The sequence below is a fragment of the Mirounga angustirostris genome, unplaced genomic scaffold (assembly GCF_029215605.1).
Source record: "Mirounga angustirostris isolate CCGP_5_RB_7025 unplaced genomic scaffold, mMirAng1.0.hap1 SCAF_5, whole genome shotgun sequence".
Classification (NCBI taxonomy): Eukaryota; Metazoa; Chordata; class Mammalia; order Carnivora; family Phocidae; genus Mirounga; species Mirounga angustirostris.
Genome location: NW_026991713.1, coordinates 108,980,153 through 108,997,100, shown reverse-complemented (window position 1 = coordinate 108,997,100; position 16,948 = coordinate 108,980,153). Strand labels below are relative to the sequence as shown.

Below are 16,948 nucleotides of genomic sequence, written 5' to 3'. Positions count from 1 at the left end.
ATGGTTTCAGGTCTCACATTTAGGTATTTAATCCATTTTTAGTTTATTTTTATGTATGGTATAGAATGGTCCAGGTTCATCCTTTTGCATATAGCTGTCCAGTTTTCCTAGCACCATTTATCAAAGGGAGTGTTTTTTCCCCATTGTATATTTTTGCCTTCTTTGTTGTAGATTAACTGACTATACAAGCATGGGTTTATTTCTGGATTTTCTATTTTGTTCTATTGATCTATGAGTCTATTTTTGTGCCAGTACCATACTGTTTTCATTATTACAGCTTTGTAGTATATCTTGAAATCTGGAATTCTGCTACCTCCAGCTTTGTTTTTCTTTTTCAAGATTGCTTTGGCTATTTGGGGTCTTTGTGGTTCCATACAAATTTTAGGACTGTTTGTTCTAGTTCTGTGAAAATGCCATTGCTATTTTGATAGGGACTGCATTAAAGCTGTAGATTGCCTTGGGTAATATGGACATTTTAACAGTATTCTTTCAATCCGTGAGCATGGAATATCTTTCCATTTGTGTTATCTTCCACTTATTTCATCAGTGTTTTATGGTTTTCAGAGTACAGGTCTTTCACCACCTTTGTTATATTTATCCCTAGGTATTTAATTTCTTTTGGTGTAATTGTAAATAGAATTGTTCTCTTAATTTCTCCTTCTCCTATCTTGCTAGAAATGCAACAGATTTCTGAATATTAATTTTATATTCTGCAATGTTACTGAATTCATTTATTATTTCTAATAGTTCTACTAGTTCAGGGTTTTCTATATATAGTATTAGGCCATTTGCAAATAACAACAGTTTAACTTCTTCCTTACCAATATGGATGCTTTTTATTTATTTTTCTTGCCTGAATGGTGTAGCTAGGACTTCTAGTACTATGTTGAATTAATTAATAGTGGTGAGAGTAGACATCCTGTCTTATTCCTGACCTTAGGGGGAAAGCTCTATTTTTTTTCCCCATTGGATATGATGTTAGCTGTGTGTTTTTTTAATATGGCTTTTGTTATGTTGATGTATGTTTCTGCTAAACCCACTTTCTTGAGAATTTTTATCAAGAATGGCTGTTGAATTATGTCAAATGCTGTTTCTGCATTTATTGAGATGATCATATGATTTTTAATCTTTTTTGTTGATATGATGTATCACATTGATTTGTGAATATTAAACCATCCTTGCCCCCTCAGGATAAATCTCTCTTTTTTAAAAAAAGATTTTATTTATTTGAGAGACAGAGAGAGCACACATGAGTGGGGGAGGGGCAGAGAGCAAGGGAGAGGGACAAGCATACTCCCTGCTGAGCAAGGAGCCTAACACTGGGCTTGATCCCAGGACCCTGAGATCATGACCTGAGCCAAAGTCAGACACTTAACCATCTGAGCCACCGAGGCGCCCCAGAATAAATCCCTCTTGATCGTAGTGAATGATCCTTTTAATGTATTGTTGAACGTGGTTTGCCTATATTTTGTTAAGGATTTTTACATCTATGTTCATCAATGGTATTGGCCTATAGTTTTCTTTTTTTGTGGTGTCTTTGTCTGATTTTGGTATTAGGGTAATGCTGGCCTTGTACAATGAATTTGGAAACTTTCCTTTTTCTTCTGATTTTTTGGAATAGTTTGAGAATAGGTAGTAACTCTTCTTTAAATGGGTGTCAGAATTCACCTATGAATCCATCTGGTCCTGGACTTTTATTTTTGGGAAGTTTTTGATTACCAATTCAATTTCATTAGTAGTAATTGGTCTTCAGATTTTCTGTCTCTTCCTGATTCAGTTTTGGAAGATTGTATATTTCTAGGATTTTATTCATTTCTTCTAGGTTGTCCAGTTTGCTGACATATAATTTTTCATAGTATTCTCTTATTTTCTGTTCTATTTCTGTGGTGTAAGTTGATTCTTCTCTTTTCTTTCTGAATTTATTTATTTGAGTTTTTTTCTTTTCTTCCTTGATGAATTTGGCTAAGGGTTATCAATTGTGTTTATCTTAATAGAGAGATACATAGCAACACAGGCCTACCTCAAGAAACAAGAGAAAGTTCAAATAAGCAATCTAACCTGACACCTAAATGAACCAGAAAAAGAACAAAGCCCAAGGTTAATAGAAGGAAGAAAAGCTAATAAAGATCAGAACACAAAAAAATAAAAAGACTTTTAATAAAGTAAAAGATCAAGAGCTGGTTCTTTAAAAAGATAAACAAAAGATCCAGGCTCCTTGAATGCTGGATTGGAAACCAGAAGTCTATTTATTTTGAAAGTCTGTATTCCTTGATTAAATATTTTGTCTCTCAGGCCTCTGTTCCTGTTGCTTGTGGTCAGCTGGTGGATTTGAGAAAGATTTCCTTAAATGCCTTGAGCCACACAAAAAATAAATAAATAAAGAAGAAAAGGAGAAAAAAATTTTCCTGTTCCTTTAAGATTGGCTCTGTGTTGGGGCACTCCTTCAAAGCTTAGCCAGGCTGTTTACAAATCTTGAGTTAGCCTTCATTTTCTGCTTGCTCTGAGATAAAGATAAGCCAAAGGTGGAAGTTTAATGTTCATTCAGATATTTTTCTGAGCATGAGTCTTGGCCTGGGCAAGTGCATGGCTTACTAGATTCCCCCTTATATATGGGATCTTTTCAAAATCCCTAGTTTCCAAAGTAACTCTTTACCCAGCTTTTTCTTTTAGGCTGTTGACATGTATATTATTTGTCACAAAGGCAATCTTTTTCTCAGGGAGCTGTAGCTTGTTTATTTGCCTTTCAATGTTGAGGAATGCCCTCTACTTAGCTGGGTTTTTGTTCTTTTGTTTTTGTTTTGCTTTGTTTGTTTTTTGCCTTGAGAGAGTTTTGAGCTAGATGAAACAAAGGCAAAAGCTGCCAGTCCTTCAGGACTTCTCTCGGCTTCAGTGACACAATATGCCTATCTGGAATTTTGGTTACAGCTTATTATTTCACTTTAAAAAATATTATGCCATCTTCTCATTAGGAAGTCTTTTATGACAGTGGCATTGAGTGCCAGCCCCATTAGCCACAATTCTTTTTAAGAGTGGGGTATTTACTCAGATGGCTAACAGACACATGAAAAAATGCTCAACATCACTTATCATCAGGGAAATACAAATTAAAACTACAATGAATATCACCTCACACCTGTCAGAATGGCTAAAATTAACAACACAGGAAACAACAGATGTTGGTGAGGATGTGGAGAAAGGAGAACCCTCTTACACTGTTGGTGGGAATGCAGACTGGTGCAGCCTCTCTGCAAAACAGTATGGAAGTTCATCAGAAAGTTAAAAATAAAACTACCCTACGATCTAACAATTGCACTACTTGGTATTTATTCAAAGAATAAAAAAATATTAATCCAAAGTGGGGGAGACATGTACCCTGATGTTTATGTTACAGCAGCATTATCAACAATAGCCAAATTATGGAAAGAGCCCAAATATCCATTTACTGATGAATGCATAAAGAAGTCGTGGTATATATACACAATGGGATGTTACTCCGTCATTAAAAATAGTGAAATCTTGTCATTTGCAACAACGTGGATGGAGCTAGAGTGTATTATGCTAAGTGAAATAAGTGAGTCAGAGAAAGACAAATACCGTATGATTTTACTCATATGTGGAATTTAAGAAATGAAACAGATGAACATAGGGGAAAAAAGAGGTAAACCTTAAAACAGATTCTTTTTTTTTTTTTTTAAAGATTTTTATTTATTTATTCATGAGAGACAGAGAGAGAGAGAGGCAGAGGGAGAAGCAGGCTCCCAAGGAGCAGAGAGCCCGATGCGGGACTCGATCCCAGGACCCTGGGATCATGACCTGAGCCGAAGGCAGACATTCAACCATCTGAGCCACCCAGGCGCCCTTAAAACAGATTCTTAACTGTAGAGAACAAACTGAGGGTTACTGGAGGGGCGGTGGGCGGGGGATGGGTTAAATGGGTGATGGGTATTAAGGAGGGCACTTGTGATGAGCACTGGGTGTTATATGTTCGTGATGAATCACTGAATTCTACTCATGAAACTAATATCACCCTATATGCTAACTGATTGGAATTTAAATAAAAAGTTGAAACAATAAGAGGAGGGTATTTATTGGTTACTTTGCCTATAGTTTTTTCATGTGTTTACTTTTCTAAGAATAAATTTTGGTTTTGTTTGCTAGGTTAGAATGTGTGGTGAAAACATTTCTGAGCCTTTGAATTTCTGAAAATAGTTTTATCTTGGCTTCACACTTACATGATAATATCTTTAAAATTAGAGTTGGAAGTTTAATATTTTCCTGGGGAACTTTATATATATTCTTCCATATTTTCATAGAATTTTCTCTTTCTATTTAGTGTTTGCCTAAAATTGATTTTCTCAGTTCTGGTCTGTTTCCACTTTTATCAGTAATGTTCTAGATTTAACATTACTAGTGCTCACTTCAGCAGCACATATACTAGATTTAACATTACTAGAACTGATGTCTCAGTAGTTGAGGAAGCCTTTGTTCTCCAGGCTTTTAGTAGTTTAGTTGTTGAACTCTGGCTCTAATGAGTGGATGAATTGATATATGATGGTTTCCCATCATCTTCTGAGATAGGAAAAGAGGTTTTGAGAACCTTAGAATCTCTTTTGATAGTGGGAAGAATGAGTTTATTACAAGGTAGTATGCCTCAGTGAACATTAGTTTCTAAATCCTTATGTAGCTGAAAATATTTTCCTTCAGACTTGGATATTTATTTACTTTGGTATGTTTTCTTGATGATCTCAGCCCTTTTTGCTTAGATTTCTGATTTCTTATCACTTAGCACAGTGATTCTCAAACTTTAGCGTGCAGTGGAATCAATTGGAGGGCTAGTTAAAATACAAATTGCTGGCCCTACTCCCAGAGTTTTTGATTCCGTTGACTGGGGTAGGGCCTAGGAATTTACATTGCCAATGAATATCTTTGTTTGGGTGATGCTGATGCTTTTGATTGTGGGACCACAATTTTTGAACTATTGATTTAGAGTTAGTGTGACAGAAGAGGAATTTTAGACTAGCCTGATTTTTTAGTTAAGTAACTTTTTTTTTACTGCCTGAATGAATGTAGTAATATTTTTCCTTACCAAAGTGATTAAAAACTCTTATCTGGATATGATAGAATGGGCTTTTATTTTGTGTGGCAAACATAATCATTTTAACATTACATTTTCTAAGTGTTAAATATTGGTATTTTGGATTGTATGATTCATTTTGGATATTCAGTTTCTGTCACAATCTCCCAAACCTGTTCCTTGCATTTTCAGTCAAAAATATCAAGTAGTGGGGTGCCTGGGTGGCTCAGTTGGTTAAGCGACTGCCTTCAGTTCAGGTCATGATCCTGGAGTCCCGGGATCGAGTCCCGCATCAGGCTCCCTGCTCGGCAGGGAGCCTGCTTCTCCCTCTGACCCTCCCCCCTCTCATGTACTCACTCTCTCTCATTCTCTCTCTCTCAAATAAATAAATAAAAAATCTTTAAAAAAAATATGAAGTAGTAGTATAATATTTTATATCTTGATTTTTAGGCCCATTATCAGAGCAAAGTCCTATTGAAGAGATAATGTTCTTATGATAATGCTTTTCATTACTATATTCTCTGCTATATGAAAAAAATCTCTTCCAAGAGGAATCTTAATTTTTTCCTTATCTGTATTAAGAAAATATATGAAATCATATATGTGAATTATTTTGGGGTATCCTAATATAGATCTATAAAGGTGGAAATTTTTCTAGAATTGTCTATGCAAGATATACTAAAAACTATATCTGTAATTATAAACATTATGATTTTGGATTATAGAGTTATAGTTGTAATTTGTGCATTTTTCTGATTGAGAATTATAGAGACTTATTACATCATACACTGTGAAGAATTTTTTAAATGTTTTAATTAAAACTTTATTTTCCAGATTTTGGAATCTCTTTTTAAGGTATGTTCAATATATTGCAGTTTAAACCTACTAACATTTAATACAGAAATACATATTAATGAAGAAGAGGTTTCTAAGTTTTGAGGAAGTAAAAAGAATTCCCAAACTTGCTACTATACATATTTAAAAATGTTATGTTTGAGTTGTATGTTGCATTAGGCCCATTCTGAACCCTAGGATAATGATGTTTGGTTCAGGGCTAACATTTGATAGATGAAGACACAACACACACACACACACACACACACATACACACACAAATGCACTCATGTATCTATATGTTTGAATAACTTGACAATAAGTATTCCTTTTTTTTTTTAAAGTGGTTTCAGCGACAGGTCAATCAGATGGAAGAGGTAAGTATAACATTTCTTAATTGTGAATTAAATTGATATTAAAATTTTGAATAATCATTGTTTATAATCTTTTCATTTAGATAGAGAAGGAATAAATGGGTAGAACAAAATGTTTCTCAGTGATTACACACTACATTCCTGCATGTATCTGGAATTCTCTGAGTTTGACACATTGTTTCTCCTAAAATTAAATTATTCTTTCCTAATTTACATAGAAGAGTAAGTGACAAGACAAAACTTATCAATTTAAACATTTCTCCTGTATTTAAAAAAGCATGTATAGGGGTGCCTGGGTGGCTCAGTCGTTAAGCGTCTGCCTTCCGCTCAGGTCATGATCCCCGGTCCTGGGATCGAGCCCCGCATTGGGCTCCCTGCTCTGTGGGAAGCCTGCTTCTCCCTGTCCCACTCCCCCTGCTTGTGTTCCCTCTCTCGCTGTGTCTGTCTCTGTCAAATAAAGAAATAAAATCTTTAAAAAAAAATTAAAAAAAATTAAAAAGCATGTATAATATAATCTACTTACTTATAAAATTATATATTGGTTTTCTTTAAACTTAATGTTATTTTAATGATTTCTTTTTTGTACTTTAGATTTTCAGATGTTTTATGACCATTTTGAAAGCTAGTGGTCTCTAACCTTAAGGGTTTTTAATTCTATTTTGGGAAAGACTTTATGCTGTTAATATAGCAGAATGATTTCTAGGGTAGCCTCAGTGATTTATAGAATGATTCTTGTTCTCCCTTGGTTATACTTATGGTTTAGTCCAATTAAACACTTTTGAATCCCAGGTACTTTAAATTAAATAGGTTCATTTATTTGGGATGTAAAATTAAAAAGTAAAGATAGAAATTGTAACTATCTCCTAGTACCCTCTTATTATTTTACCTTTGGCTCCAGAGTAGACTTTTATGGACTGTATACTATTTGCTTTAGGATAGATATGGTTGACATTGGAAGAGTGTTAAGTAGTTCTTCTTTGACTATGGTAGATTGATCATTATCTTTCCACAGATGGAGAACTGAGGTGAAGTCCACTGTTCTCCCCTCTTGTAAAATGCATACTTTGCAGCTTGAACAGTCTAGCTTGCCTTCTGCCTTCTTACTTTCATCTACCAACTTCTTTTTATTCTATTTTATTCATGGATTTGTCTCACTTTCCTCTTTTTATTCTTAGTCCTGTCAGTGTGAAGACCCACCCCAAATCCTAGCTTCTCAGTTCCTTGACTCATCTCCCCAGAACTAGTGTCTTTCTTTACCTTTGACCCTCACTTCCTGTCATACTCTAGACCTTATCATTAACCAAATTGCTCTATTTTAAAAATCACTAATTCAGGCAACTTATTCTTGAGCTACAAATTTCTATCTTATCAGTTATTATTTAAATACTATTCTGGCCACTCTTTGACTTTATCAAGACCACTACTGCATTCATTTCTTAACCTTCCTGTAGGTTTTTTACTCATTTTTCTTTTAAGCTTGGAGAATATGTACTTAATAACAGTGAATTTCTTAACTTCCTACTCTCCTTTACCTCTTGCTTTTTTCATTGCACACATTTAACAAAATTTAACCTTGAATAAATGCAATTATTTACTCTTTGGGCCTTTAGCTTAGCTGTGAAACACTGATGAAGTGACACAGTTATTCAGAAATAATTATTCCAAATACTGCCTGGCAATTCCTTTGTATTTCCAAAATGAATTTCAATCCTTTTCATCTATCATCTCAAACCCACATTCCCTCTGTCCCATTTTCATTTTCACTGTCAGCCAGTCACTTAAAATGCTTGAAAATACAAGCCATCAGCTAGAACTCCTTCATTTTCTGCTATCAAATAAAAATTTATTTATATCCATGCTCATTCTACACTCCTTTCCTTTGTTAAACAGATATTATTCCTCTTCCTACATAAAACTCATTCTTTTACTTGTTTTGGATCTTAAGAAATTTGATTAATCATTCTTGTATATTAAACTTTTCCTAATAAATTGTGTCATTCCTTTCAGGTTTTAAATATGCTCATATCTTTCTCATTTGATGCCACAATCTCTACAGTTACAGGCCTGTTTCTCTTTTGCCGTTCATAATCAACTTTTAAAAACTATTTTGTATGCAAATCACGAGGAAAATAGTTGTTAGATTATTGTTGGAGAATAAAGGCAAAACCCAAGATTTATAAAAGAAAGGAGAGAAGGGGCACCTGGGTGGCTCAGTTCATTAAGTGTCTGCCTTCAGCTCAGGTGATGATCTCAAGGTTCTGGGATCCAACCCTTGTCCGGCTCCCCACTCAGCAGGGAACCTGCTTCTCCCTCTCCCTCTGCCCCTCTCCTTGCTCCTGTTCTCTCTCTCAAATAAATAAATAAATAAATAAATAAATAAATAAATAAATAAATAAAATCTTTTTTAAAAATTTTTAAAAAGGAGAGAAAAGCCTTACAGACAGTTTAGGAACAATGAAACTAGTTGAGTTTTTTTTTTTTTTTTTTTTTTTTTATAAAAACTGGCACTTAGTGAGGAGGTTAATCTGGGCCAACTAGGGCTATCAAAACAATTGGAATTGTCTATGGATTTTCTATAAAAATTTAACAGTTCAGCTAAGGGCTATACTTTACTGGTTCAGAACTAATTTTTTTTGATATCAATTTATTGTATATACTCTTCTTACTTCCAAAGCATTCTCAGCCTACCCAGACCGGATTCTCTCTCCATAACAAAGAAAACATTCTGTATGGTTCTCTGCAATTTTTATACTGTGAAATTCAATAGGCAATTTTCTTTACCTCAGCCATAGTTGACACTGTTGATCATTTCCTCATTTTTAAAACACTATTTCTTTGGCTTTTGTGAATTACACTTTCCTGGCTATTGTCTTACCCCTTTAGCTGTTTACTTTGTAGAGTCACCTTCCTTTTCTAACCAGTAAATATTGGAGTGCTTCGAGATTTCATTCTGTGCCTTCCTTTTTTTTCTTTACTCTGAACTTCTCCCCCTAGGCAACCTCAACCAGTTTTTCTATTTAAGTATTACCTTTATACTGATAATTTAGAAATATACACCTCTTGCTCAAAACTGTCCTCTGAACTCCTCTAGACTATTTCACCTCAAGCCCAAAGAGTCAAAGCCAAGAATTTTTTACCCCTAAACTTATACCTCCTCCAGTATTCCCTATCTCAGTGAATGGTAGTAGTATTTATCCATTTGGGTAAACCAGAAGTGTGGTGATTTACCTTGACAACTCAATTTCCTAATATTCAGTACATTCCTGAGTCCTTTTGATTTTATAACCTAAATAGCTGTCATATGTGTCTATTTTTCTCTGTATCTACTCTGTATCTATTCTCTTAGTGCCAGTTACCATAATTTCTGGTATTCCTGAAATACTGATTTATGCATTCATGTTCATCAAGAGGAATCTTCAGTATACAACTAAACTTCTGATCTGGAATTCTAAATTTTTTAGTTTTTATATCCATAATTAATTCTTTTGAATAATCACTTAATTTGGTGTATCAGATACATTGCCAAAATGTATTATCTTCTGCCTTTTGATGAGTGTTTCTTAAAATATATTTGATGGATTATGTTTAAATATCACCCAAGATACCTGTTACAAATGCACATTTCAGAACTCCAAGTCAGACTTACTGAATTAAAGTTTTCTTGTGTGTATATAGGTTAGGAATCCACTTTTTAATAGGATTTTTAGAGGATTATTATGTACACGAACATTTGACAATTGTGGAATAATCTCATATCTATTGCTGACACATTTTATTGTTAGCACATGCTGGTTTATATGCTTGTGGTCTTGTTGCATTAACAAGATACATGTGGAAGCCTTCATAATGTATGGTGAGCCATAGCAGAGAAATGTAGGATAAGCATGTAGCCTATGAGCTTCAGAGTTGTTCTGCTGGAACCTGTGCCCAGTATTTCTCTTTGATGAAATCTTATAGCCTATAAAATCATTGTCTATTCCATATTCCTTTAGTTCTGTGACATCATCTCTTCTCCCAGACAGGACTTAAGTTTAAATTGAATTCCTAATGGGAAATATAATGTATCACTTAGGGACTGATCAAAAGATAAAAACTACACAGTAATCTGAATAGGAAAAGTTTAATATAAAGAATTATTTATTATAACAGGAGAATAAGTGATAAAGACAACTCTAAAGAATACAGGATAGAAAGTATAAAGAGCAGCCTCTAATGATGGGATGGAAGCATAGTACTTAAGGAAGGAACAAATCTTTTTTTTTTTTTTATTCTTATGTTAATCCCCATACATTACATCATTAGTTTTAGATGAATTGTTCCATGATTCATTGTTTGTGCACAACACCCAGTGCTCCATGCAGAATGTGCCCTCCTCAATACCCACCACCAGGCTGACCCATCCTCCCACCCCCCTCCCCTCTAGAGCCCTGTTTGTTTTTCAGAGTCCATCGTCTCTCATGGTTCGTCTACCCCTCCGATTTCCCCCGCTTCATTCTTCCCCTCCTGCTACCTTCTTCTTCTTCTTTTTTTTTTTTCTTAACATATATTGCATTATTTGTTTCAGAGGTACAGATCTGAGATTCAACAGTCTTGCACAATTCACAGCGCTTACCAGAGCACATAGCCTCCCCAGTGTCTATCACCCAGTCACCCCATCCCTCCACCCCACCCCCCACTCCAACAACCCTCAGTTTGATTCCTGCGATTAAGAATTCCTCATATCAGTGAGATCATATGATACATGTCTTTCTCTTTTTGACTTATTTCACTCAACATAATACCCTCCAGTTCCATCCACGTCATTGCAAATGGCAAGATCTCATTCCTTTTGATGGCTGCATAATATTCCATTGTATATATATACCACTTCTTCTTTATCCAGTCATCTGTCGATGGACATCTTGGCTCTTTCCACAGTTTGGCTATTGTGGACATTGCTGCTATAAACATCGGGGTGCACGTACCCCTTCGGATCCCTACTTTTGTATCTTTGGGGTAAATACCCAGTAGTGCAATTGCTGGATCATATGGTAGCTCTATTTTCAACTTTTTGAGGAACCTCCATACAGTTTTCCAGAGTGGCTGCACCAGCTTGCATTCCCACCAACAGTGTAGGAGGGTTCCCCTTTCTCCGCATCCCCGCCAACATCTGTCGTTTCCTGACTTGTTAATTTTAGCCATTCTGACTGGTGTGAGGTGGTATCTCATTGAGGTTTTGATTTGGATTTCCCTGATGCTGAGCGATATTGAGCACTTTTTCATGTGTCTGTTGGCCATTTGGATGTCTTCTTTGGAAAAATGTCTGTTCATGTCTTCTGCCCATTTCTTGATTGGATTCTTTGTTCTTTGGGTGTTGAGTTTGATGAGTTCTTTATAAATTTTGGATACTAGCCCTTTATCTGATATGTCATTTGCAAATATCTTCTCCCATTCTGTCGGTTGTCTTTTGGTTTTGTTGACTGTTTCCTTTGCTGTGCAAAAGCTTTTTATCTTGATGAAGTCCCAATAGTTCATTTTTGCCCTTGCTTCCCTTGCCTTTGGCGATGTTTCTAGGAAGAAGTTGCTTCGGCTGAGGTCAAAGAGGTTGCTGCCTGTGTTCTCCTTTAGGATTTTGATGGATTCCTGTCTCACATTGAGGTCTTTCAACCATTTGGAGTCTATTTTTGTGTGTGGTGTAAGGAAATGGTCCAGTTTCATTCTTCTGCATGTGGCTATCCAATTTTCCCAACACCATTTGTTGAAGAGACTGTCTTTGTTCCATTGGACATTCTTTCCTGCTTTGTCAAAGATGAGTTGACCATAGAGTTGAGGGTCCATTTCTGGGCTCTCTATTCTGTTCCACTGATCTATGTGTCTGTTTTTGTGCCAGTACCATGCCGTCTTGATGATGACAGCTTTGTAATAGAGCTTGAAGTCCGGAATTGTGATGCCGCCGGCTCTGCTTTTCTTTTTCAATATTCCTCTGGCTATGCGGGGTCTTTTCTGGTTCCATACAAATTTTAGGATTATTTGTTCCATTTCTTTGAAAAAAGTAGATGGTATTTTGATGGGGATTGCATTGAATGTGTAGATTGCTCTAGGTAGCATTGACATCTTCACAATATTTGTTCTTCCAATCCATGAGCATGGAATGTTTTTCCATTTCTTTGTGTCTTCCTCAATTTCTTTCATGAATATTTTATAGTTTTCTGAGTATAGATCCTTTGTCTCTTTGGTTAGATTTATTCCTAGGTATCTTATGGTTTTGGGTGCAATTGTAAATGGGATGGACTCCTTAATTTCTCTTTCTTCTGTCTTGTTGTTGGTGTATAGGAAAGCCACTGACTTCTGTGCATTGATTTTATATCCTGCCACTTTACTGAATTCCTGTATGAGTTCTAGCCGTTTTGGGGTGGAGTCTTTTGGGTTTTCCACATAAAGTATCATATCATCTGCAAAGAGTGAGAGTTTGACTTCTTCTTTGCCAATTTGGATGCCTTTGATTTCTTTTTGTTGTCTGATTGCTGTGGCTAGGACTTCCAATACTATGTTGAATAGCAGTGGTGATAGTGGACATCCCTGCCGCGTTCCTGACCTTAGGGGGAAAGCTCTCAGTTTTTCCCCATTGAGAATAATATTTGCTGTAGGTTTTTCATAGATGGCTTTTATGATATTGAGGTATGTACCCCCTATCCCTATACTCTGAAGAGTTTTGATCAAGAAAGGATGCTGTACTTTGTCAAATGCTTTTTCTGCATCTATTGAGAGGATCATATGATTCTTGTTCTTTCTTTTGTTAATGTATTGTATCAGATTGATTGATTTGCGGATGTTGAACCAACCTTGGAGCCCAGGGATAAATAAGGAAGGAACAAATCTTAATACCCCTCTCCTTACCCTCTTCCTCACCCAGGGCTAAGGTCTGCACCCATGAAGAAGGAGCAGCTGTCATCACTGAGTGGCAGAGAAGTTTGCTGGGGTGCCATGCTGGTGGGAACTGGGATTTACTGGGAAGCTGCCCATGATGGCAGTACATTGGGAAGCCGTCCTCTGTGGTGCTGGGAAAAGCCATCTTCCAGGGAGGTACTATACCTCTTGATGCCTACAAGGGTGGTATGCTAGAAAGCTTCCCAGAGGGAGGTTCTGCACTGGTAGATTTTGCTAAGAAGTTCTGGGAGAAGCTGCCCAAGGGAATGAGTCATGCCAGGGACCTTGTGAGGAAGACACCTATGGGGGTGGTGCTGTTGAAACTTTCTGGAGTGTGCTCTACTAGGTATATTATGCAGTGTCCTAGGATTAAGCAGAAAGAGATAACAGAGTTAGGAAGAAAGCTGCTTCTTTCTGTAGTGGCTAGGACCTTCTATCAATAAAGTTTAGCATGATACCTGTCAAGAGAGAAATGTTCCACTGTTATAAGCAGGACAATGAAGAATGGATTTTTAGATGAGAGGCAATAAATTGATAACTGGCTACATCACTTTTAGACTCCATTTATGATTTGGCAATATATCTGATATACCAAATTATGTCCTCTTTTTGGCATCACGCCTTTGTCCATAGAGTTCCCATACATCTCCTATTTCCCTTCCACCTGTTCTGCATCCCTCAATTTCAGACTTCTAGTTCATTGCCCAGTATATACTTCCTGCTATTATATCCTAATTCCATTTCAAGTAGGCATTACTAAAATGAAGTCTCTTTTAAATCCCATTGCTAGAATTTCTCTTTGCTAGGTTTTAGGCCTATGTCTTGACGACTACTTCTTCTTCTTCTTCTTTTTTTTTTTAGCTTCCACTCCCATCATTAGGGTTGGAAGTGTATATATACAAAAGTAGATCTCTGCTGTTTTGTAAAAAAAAAATTTTTTTTTTTTTTTTGTCTCAATTGCTACTCTGCTTGTTTATGTCTCCACATATTGGCTGTTTCTGTGTTTCTTTCATTGTGCCTTTTTTTTTTTTTTTTTTTTTTTTTTTTTGTTAGTGGGGAGGCACTCATCTTGCTCAGCTTTCTTTAAACAGACTTAATACCTAGGATATCAGTTATGGTCTATCATATTATTCTGTGTATCTTACTGATTCTCCTGATTGCTCATTATTCTGTAGCTTGGTCTATTCTAAAAGTCTTGAGACGCCCAAATGGGTCTCAGTTTTTCCCAGACAGACCAAGGAATGCCAGTTTCATAGACTTTTATATATTAACTTCTGAGAGTTACTAGTAGAAGGTATTGCTTTTGAGAGCAAATTACTGTCTTTCCATATTTATCATAGGTAAGACTGATCCTGTTTCAATTATTATTGAACTTGCTTAAAATTCTTATATATTTAGATATTAAACAGAAGATTGGATTGAGTTTTGACATGTAAAAGTCAACACTTAGCTGTAATTCTGTTGCTAGGTAATTACTTGTAAAATTATATTTATAAAATATCAGTATTTGATTATAGCTATAGATAAGAGTATTATAAAAATTATTTAAATATGGTAAATGATGAAATTTCTTTGAGGTATAGGAGCAAAATGGGTATTTCCTAAGTAACTGGCTAATGTTATCATTTTAGATAAGTAAAGATCAAACTTTTTTAGAGGCAGAGTTTCCAGCACCTGACAGAAGAGCCACCTTAAACGTTGCGCAAGTAGTAGAGCAGGTGCAAGCACTAGAAGTACTGAAAAATCACCTTAAACAACAGTCTAAATACTCCTTGAGGACCGCATTGTCTAAAGCCAAGTAAGTAAAATATAAGAGTTAATAGAACTCAAAACAATGAATTGGTATATACTTAGTAATGCATGTAAGATAATGGTTCAGATATTATACTGCACATAGAGTTTCTAAATCAAATCAAATAGTCTAGTCAGCTTGCTCTTATTTGAAATTTTTAATAGTTTGAAATGGCACTGTCCAATCAGTAGTCACTAGTCACATGTGGCTACTAAAATTAAAACTGAGTTCAATTTAATTAAAAAATCAATTCTGCTGTCACATGAGCCACATTTCAACTGCCTAGTAACCAATGTGGTGGTTGTTAGAAAGTTCTATTGGGCATGGCTGGCTTTGAATATCTGGGTTTAAAATCTTCTCTCAGTTTGATTATGTAGCTTCTATAATAAATAGGAAACTAGGATATAATTAAATAATTGTTTATGAACAGCATTTTTAAAAATTTCAAAGGGACAGGGATATGTTCCAAAGAATAATTTCCTATTTTTTAGTTGAGAAAAGCCTTTTTTTTTTGACAGATGGAAGATTCAAATTATGACTACAATGATACTCCTATTAACTGTTGACACTCACTTTTGATATTTGAGGTTTAGCTGCCTTAAAATTAAATAGATGAATAAATTATCATCACAGAATACCTTTCATGACTTTTATTCCACCTCACAGTTACTTTTTTTTTTTTTTGTGGTGAGATCACTCCAGATCCACTCTCTTAGCAAATTTCAAGTATACAACAGTATTGTTAACTGTAAACACTATGTTGTACATTAGATCTCTGATTTACTCAACTTTTGTTATTTTTTATTTAGTGATTATATAGTGATTCAACAGAATTGTTGATACATCACCCGGTGTTCATCACAACAGGTGCACACCTTAATCCCATCACCTCTTTCACCCAACCTCCCATCCTCCTCCCCTCTGGTAACCATCAGTTTGTTCTCTGTAATTAAGAATCTGTTTCTTAATTTGTCTCTCTCTTTTTTTCCACTTTTGCCTGTTTGTTTTGTTTCTTTAATCCACATGTAAGTGAAATCATATGGTATTTGTCTTTCTGCTAAGTGACTTATTTCAATTAGCATTATATTCTCTAGCTCCATCCATGTTATTGCAAATGGCAAGATCTCATTCTTTTTGGTGGCTGAGTAATATTCCATTGTGTATATGTACCACTTCTTCTTTATCCATTCATCAGTTGATGGATACTTGTGCTGCTTCCATAATTTGGTTATTGTAAATAATGCTCTATAAACATTGGTGTGTATGCTTTTGAATTTTTTTGATATTTTTGGGGGGTAAATATCCAGTAGTGGGATTACTGGATCATAGAATAGTTCTATTTTTAACTTTTTGATGAACCTCCATACTGTCTTCTACTATAGCTGCACCAGTTTGCATTCCCACCTACAGTGCAAGAGTGTTCCTTTTTTTCCACATCCTCACCAACAGCTGTTGTTCCTTGTGTTGTTACATTTAGCCATTCTAACACGTGTGATATGATATCTCGCTGTAGTTTTGATTTGTATTTCCCTGATGCTGAGTGATGTTGAGCATGCTTTTATGTGTCTGTTGGCCATCTAGATGCCTTCTTTGGAAAAATGTCTGTTCTTGTCTTCTGCCCCTTTGTAAATTGGATTATTTGGGTTTTTTTTCTGGTGTTGATTTATATCAGTTCTTTATATATATTTTGGATACTAGCCCTTTATCAGATATGTCATTTGCAAATATCTTCTCCCATTCCATCTCTTGCCTTTTAGTTTTGTTGATTGTTTCCTTCGCTGTGCGGAAGCTTTTTGATGTAGTCCCAATAGTTGTTTTTGTTTCCCTTGCCTCAGCAGAGCTACCTAATAAGAAGTTGCTATGGCCAATGTCAGAGACATTACTGCCTATGTTCTCTTCTAGGATTTTTATGGTTTCAGGTCTCATGTATAGGTCTTTAATCCATTTTGAATTTATTTTGTGTATGCT

The 16,948-nt window shown here is 35.5% G+C and overlaps 1 protein-coding gene across 1 annotated transcript in view; it reads left to right on the top strand.

Annotated features, from left to right (window-relative positions):
• The window catches only part of CCDC7 (coiled-coil domain containing 7), a 177,009-nt gene that overhangs the window by 41,999 nt on the left and 118,062 nt on the right, over positions 1 to 16,948 (top strand). The window contains exons 4-6 of the mRNA XM_064590292.1: positions 5,909 to 5,929; positions 6,253 to 6,285; positions 14,820 to 14,986. Coding sequence (XP_064446362.1) covers positions 5,909 to 5,929; positions 6,253 to 6,285; positions 14,820 to 14,986 — 221 coding nt within the window. The remainder of the gene's footprint in view (positions 1 to 5,908; positions 5,930 to 6,252; positions 6,286 to 14,819; positions 14,987 to 16,948) is intronic.